Source organism: Zingiber officinale, chromosome 4A (genome assembly GCF_018446385.1).
Source record: "Zingiber officinale cultivar Zhangliang chromosome 4A, Zo_v1.1, whole genome shotgun sequence".
NCBI classification, from domain to species: domain Eukaryota; kingdom Viridiplantae; phylum Streptophyta; class Magnoliopsida; order Zingiberales; family Zingiberaceae; genus Zingiber; species Zingiber officinale.
This window is the reverse complement of record NC_055992.1, coordinates 98,405,093-98,411,604: the sequence shown is the minus strand read 5'-3', so window position 1 is coordinate 98,411,604 and position 6,512 is coordinate 98,405,093. Positions and strand designations below refer to the sequence as shown.

Genomic DNA, 6,512 nt, shown 5'->3' with positions numbered 1-6,512 from the left:
ATTGTTCCTTTTGGTTAAACCTAGAGTTATATAAGGAAATTAAATATTAGCTTTCCTTAAAAGGCTTTGTCTAGGCGGTGGTGGATGCTCCCATACCCAAGAAGGTCATGTGCCTCGCCATACAGTCCTGGAAGCCAATTTTGGAAATTAATATTTAATTGAATTTATAACATAGGTTGATTTGGATCAATAGTGTTAAGTTCCGTTTGCGATCCAAATCTAAACCATTAAGAACAGATAAGTTAAATTTGGAATCAATAATGTTAAGTTCCATTTGCGATTCCTAATTTAACTTCTAAAGAATACAATAGATTATTTAGGAAAGGTTCGACACTTGTACAAAATTTTTGTACAGTGGAACCGGTACGATCATCCTAGGATTAACCAACACTAATTTATCTAGGAATTTGTTCAATATGTGTCATAAACAATATTGATGCACTGTTTGAGGAAAATCTTGTGCAATAGCTCTTGTCATAGCAGGATCCTGGTCAGTGATGATAATGTTTGGTGCACCTTTAGGCATAGCTTCTAAAAACTTTATAATCAACCAAACAAAAGACTCAGTTCTCTCATCACTAAGAAATCCGCAACCAAAAAGAATTGTCTGATGATGATGATTAACTCCTACAAATGGTGCCAAAATCAAGCCATATCTATTAGTGTTATATGTCGTATCAAATACAACTGTATCACCAAATACAATATATGCCCTTCTTGATACATGATCATCCCAAAAGCACCTACTAAATCAGTTATCTGAATTAGTCTCATAATCAAAGAAAAAAGCTTAATTCTTCTCTTGCTCAGATATAAAAAACTCGATTAGTGTTTTAGCATCAATACCCCTTTGCTCATCCCTTAGATTTCTCTCAAAGTTTCTAATATCTTTTTCTGTGCAACCTACCCGCTCAAGACCTCCATACTCTATCTCTAATAAACGTATTTGTTGGCAAGTTGGTACATTAGCATCTGGAAACTATTTTGTCAATGCTTTCTTGGCTACTAAAACACTACGATGTGAACGTAGTAAATGCATCTTTGATGGAGTCGAGAGAGAATGATTATGAGTTTCTATGAAGTTATAGACAACCCAATTAGGTCTCATCTGTTTCTTGACAAATGTAATATTTGACTTACAACTTGTTCTAACTGCGCCACGTGCTCTTTCCCTTGTAAGTTGATTAGGGTTTGGTTGTTTATTGTTCCGCATTAGATCTGTATGTCCTTCTTTAAAGCATACAATTGTTTCCATGCCACTTCATTTGTCATCTTATTTTTCCTGTTCGTGCTATTCCTTGAACTAAATCTGGCTTCTCTTGCATATTGGTTATAGAACCCATATGCATCATCCTCTAGTGATGGGAATTCCATTCCAACTTTTAGCTTTTGATCATCTACAACTTGGGGAATGAATTCTTGATCATCAACTCTATTATCTTCCATTTCTGGACACCCTTGCATTATATTTGACATTAGATAAGTAGATAAATAAATAACAACTATTACAATTAACTTGACATAGACATTAAACTTTAACATTTTTATAAAGCAGAATAACAAAATAAAATCCACAAAAATTAAATAGAACAGTCAAGATTTTCTGATTGGAAAGGCTTGGTTGTGTCATTGTTGTTGTTAATTCAAATCGATTAGAAATAAAAACCCATTGTGAATACGAAACTCAAAGAGGGTCTGATATCATAAGATATCAAGCCCTCGGTGACCCTGATATCCTATGATATCAGGCCCTCCGTGGGCCTGATATCTTATGATATCAGACCCTAAGTGCTTACAAATCTAGTTTTCTTGGTTGATGCATCTTCTTCGATGGAGCATGAAGCAATTATGGCTCTTGAAGCAATCCTAAGATGAACCCTACTCTTCTATGGATTCTAAGCATGTAGCCAGCATTAGATCTGGAAATAATCCTAAGATGTTGAGATATTCTATTTTATAAAAATGAGAAATCTTATAACAAATTTCTCCTTTTGTATAGTAATGTAATCCGGAAACAATCCAAAGTTGTTACTCAATACACTTAAGGTAGACGATCTTAATATTATAAGATAGCAGGCTCACACGAAGTAAACAATAAGTAAAAAATAACAAGTTAAGGAAAACTTCAACAAGATATCAGGTCCACACGAAGTAAAAAATAGGTAAAAAATAACAACTTAAGGAAAATTTCAGCAAGACTAGTGAGTAATAAAATTTGGGAAATTAATTATAACAATCTTGCAAAGATCTTGATTTAAGATCGGAAGAAGCTAGTCATGCAAAGATCCAGATTGCAAAGTACCTCGTTTCCACAAGCAACTGATTAGGGATGGAAGGGCGCCTATGAGGCTTTGTGGCGGCGAGGAATCCAAGCACGGGGATAGAGAAGCTAGGGCTCTTGTCGGTTGAGAGGTAGGCGACGGCGAGGAAGGTGCGACGAAGGAGGAAGACCTGACACAGCGTTCGTAGGCGAGAGAGGGAGGTGCTGTGGGCTGAGAAAGCTTGGGGCGACAGAAATCTTTGATAGATTGAAAATAATTTAGATATCTCCACAATGATATGATATTGTCCACTTTGTGCCTAGACCCTCATGACTTTACTCTTGGGCTCTCCCCAAAAGGCCTCATACCAATAGAGATATCTTTCTCTTTATAAACTCATGATCTTTTCTATGTATTTTTAATGTGGGACTATATTTGCAACCTTACAACCCCAACAATCTCTCGCGGCGAAAGCGTTGGTAGGCGAAAGAGGGAGGTGCAACGATGAGAAGACGTTATTTAAAGCTAGGAGGAGTTACTGATGCAAGTATTTAGTAGTATCATCAATTTTTGCCTTCCATCCTCTTCTAGCTATGACAAAAAGAAAATGAGATTATCAATCTTTCTTTTAAATTTTGAAAAAAAGAGCGATCGGGACTATTGATAAGGAAGATAATTAACTAATGATCTTTTGAAATAATTGTATTATATTCGAACGAAGTCTAGATGAGATGAAATTAAAATTCTAAATTTAATCTTTTAAATTTTTCTTATATTTGTTTTAAAATTTTAAGATTAATTTTTTTAAAAGTTAATTTAGATTTTATTTATTTATTAATTTTTTACTTTTCCTTTGTTTTATTATGATTTTTTTATTTCTTAGCCTATTTAAAGATGGACTAGGCTCTTGTATAAATATGTTGAGTTTGATTTTAATTTAAATAAAGTTTATTTTCGTTTAAATCTAGAGATGATTACTCTTTATTTACAAATTATCTTTCTATATTTTTTTATGTAAACCACTAATTCAAACGTCACACTTAGAATTTTCTTCCGCATCAGTTACCATTCGTGAGCTTGCGGACGACGAGCCATGATAGTCAAGCCATTGCAACAATCAACCAAGACAAAGGTAGGTCTTAGCCTATCCTGAGGATTAGTTCAGGGTCCAATGTAGATTTCTAATCTGTATATTTTAAAAAAAAAAAAAATCATATAGGTGATTGTTCCTTCTCGCTTTTAACCTTTAATCAAGGAGAAGCAAGTCACACCATAGGGGCACTTCACCGTGTTTTCCTTTTGTTATCCCACAGTCACGCAATCTGCAGGCGAGCGGGATTGGCGGCGACGGCCGACGAGCGCGGCCGAGGCTGAGGAACAGGTGGCCGAAGCATGGCAGCAGCGTCACAGTCGCCATTGTCATTGTCGAGGCCGAGGAAGAACGGGTCGACAAGCAGCTCAGAGGCAGAAGGGCGAGCCGGAGGTTTAGCAAGGCACCGGACGATGAAGGCCTTAACTTCGGAATCTTTAACCTTGTTCAGGGATTGTGGACGCACGCCGGCCATCACCTTCCGGAAGATTTTGGCGACGCTGTCGCACTCGCTGTAGGGAATCTCGCGCGTCACCATCTCCAGAACACACATCCCGAAGGAGTAGATATCCACCAGCTCGGTGTAGTCCTCCTCGTACAGCTCCGGCGCCATGAACTCCGGCGTGCCCAGGATCGAGTGCGCCGTGTGGCTCTTCCCAACGATCGCCGCGAGGCCGAGATCACCTATCTTCACCTGTGAGCGAACGGAGACAAGCGTTATTGTGGAAAAGATTTCAACAAATAAAGTTTTTTTTTATTTTTCTAATTGTTACGAATTGGACAATTTGAAATCAGTCGGAACATATGAAATTTGTAAAAGGGTGATTTGGGGCAGAGGATCGAGCCTGGCCAGTGTTGCCATTGATGAACACGTTGGAGCAGTTGAGGTCTCGGTGGATAATGCACGGTTCGTGGTTGTGGAGGTACTCGAGGCCTTTCAGTATCTGGCGCGACCACTTCTTGAGGGCTTTGATGGAGACATGGCGGTGTAGCTTCCTATAATCGCGGAGGTTGCCGGAGGTGCAGAACTCGGTGATGAAATTGAGCGTGTTGCCCTCCTCGTCCGTCCACGCTTTGTACAAAGTGATGATGTTCTCGTGCCGCAGCGATCGCAGGAGCCGCACCTCGGCGAAAAGCCGATCCATCATCGGCGGATCCTCCGCGAATCTCCTCAGAAACACCTGGTTCCAAGCCACTTCGATTCCCTCCTCTTGATCGAAGCCACGGTACACCCGCTTCACGGAGCCTGAGCCAAGCAAGTTGTCGTATCGCCCGAATCGCCCAGTGGTGTCGGTCTCCACGAACGGCTCTGCATCCTTGTCCGCCGGATCAGCTCGAACCAACGGCATCCTCGAACAAAAAGTTGCACTGAAACACGAAAAAAACGCTCATAAATCTCAGGAAAACCCTAAATCCGACGACGCCATAAACCCTAGCACAAATCGGTACCTGAGAGGCTGAAAGTAACGGGATCGCGATCAATAACTCGGGGATCAGATGAAGACAAAAACGAAGCAGATCACGAGGAAGTAGGATGTTCTCGATTCCTTGAGATGCAGATTCGTCGAGGCCATAGAAATCGCGATCAGCAGCCTGCGAAAAACCAATTAGCAAGATCTATACCACATCTTCGGGATCCAAACCCTAGAGCGCGTTCCTCGCGCTTTAACCGGCAAGAAAAGAAGAAGATTCTCATGCGTACCTATCATAAAAGAATCCAGCCCGTAGCGGCGGTGGAGGGATCGAAGCAGGAGGCGAGCGCACACACGCAGATGAAGAGAAGCAGGGTGGCCGGTGGTGGAAGTAGAAGATGCCAAACTATGGCGGAGGCGTTTTTATAGGGCACGGCGCAGGTTTTGAAATCGACCGAGTTTTTTTTCCCGAAATATTCTTAAACGGTTTTAAAATTATTTTTATTTCGCGAATAATTTGCTTATTCAATTATATATATATATATATAATTGATAATACTAAATAATTTGAATTAAAATTAAAAAATAAAATAAATGGATGCCCACAAAACAAGCTCAAAATCCCAACATTATATTTAAATTTTGAATTAAATAAAACTAATTCAATAATATATTATCTACACTATTTTAGAACAGAAATATAAATATTAGCTTTTTAAAAGTTGAAACTTAATATTTTAAAATCTAATTACTTAAATATTAAGATTTTAATTAATATTCTTTAGAATTTTTAAACATTTAGATCATTTATATAGAGTGCACCCTTGTTAAATTGATTAAAAGGTGTGTCACATTTTATTAATTATAAAAAGACGTATTAATTTATTTGATTTCATATTCTAACTCTCCTGCCGAATACATATAATCTCAACATCTCTCTCCATCCTCTCCCCACTCCCTCCCTCTCTCTGTTTGCTCGTGTAAAACAAATCTCTCTTCCTCTCCCCTAGTTATCGATTTATTTAATTCAAATTCATTTTTTTTAAAACATCACTATCAGTGAAAATTAAAAATAATAACAAATAACATATTTGAACTCCTTACATTCTCATAAATTCACATAAACTTAGAATATGTATAATCAGAGCTCTCTGAGTTAATTAATGAATTTTAATCATAAATTTTTGAAATTATAAGAAATTTAAATATATTATCCATTATTTATTTTAACTTCTTTAAAAATATTAAAATATTATTAAAATTTAATATTAAAATAATCAATTGAAATTACATATTGAACTCTCGTATCAAGTCCAATATAAAATTTCAATCGATTCTTTTCGTTTTCCATTGCTTTCATGCTTTCATACTTTCATACTTTCCTTTGAGGAATATGAGAGGACTACTAATATAAAATATGAAATACGTATGATTCAGCGACTTCACATTCCATTGCTTTCATGCTTTCATACTTTCCTTTGGGGAATATGAGGGGACTACTAATATAAAATATGAAATACGTATGATTCAGCGACTTCACACTAAACCAATCAAACCTCTCCGAATCTCTTTATCTTTCCTCGAACTTCCTACTTCTGAAGATGGAGAACTCATTAATCTCTTAATCTTTCCTCGAACTTCCTACTTCTGAAGATGGAGAGCTTATTCTGGAGCTACCAGGTGAAAGCGAATGAAATTAGATAGAGTTATATATCTCTCTAGGGTTATACAAGATAGGCTTGATTAATG

At 37.6% G+C, this 6,512-nt stretch overlaps 1 protein-coding gene across 1 annotated transcript; it reads right to left on the bottom strand.

Moving 5' to 3' along the window:
- Window positions 1–3,574: 3,574 nt before the first annotated feature.
- LOC121972534 (probable serine/threonine-protein kinase WNK11) lies at window positions 3,575–5,110 on the bottom strand. Its single transcript, XM_042524191.1, has 4 exons — window positions 5,054–5,110; window positions 4,801–4,944; window positions 4,197–4,719; window positions 3,575–4,045 (listed from the first exon to the last, which is right to left on the bottom strand). The coding sequence occupies exons 3-4, from the start codon at window positions 4,698–4,700 to the stop codon at window positions 3,575–3,577; spliced, it is 975 nt and encodes a 324-aa protein (XP_042380125.1). The 5' UTR covers window positions 4,701–4,719; window positions 4,801–4,944; window positions 5,054–5,110.
- Window positions 5,111–6,512: the final 1,402 nt, after the last annotated feature.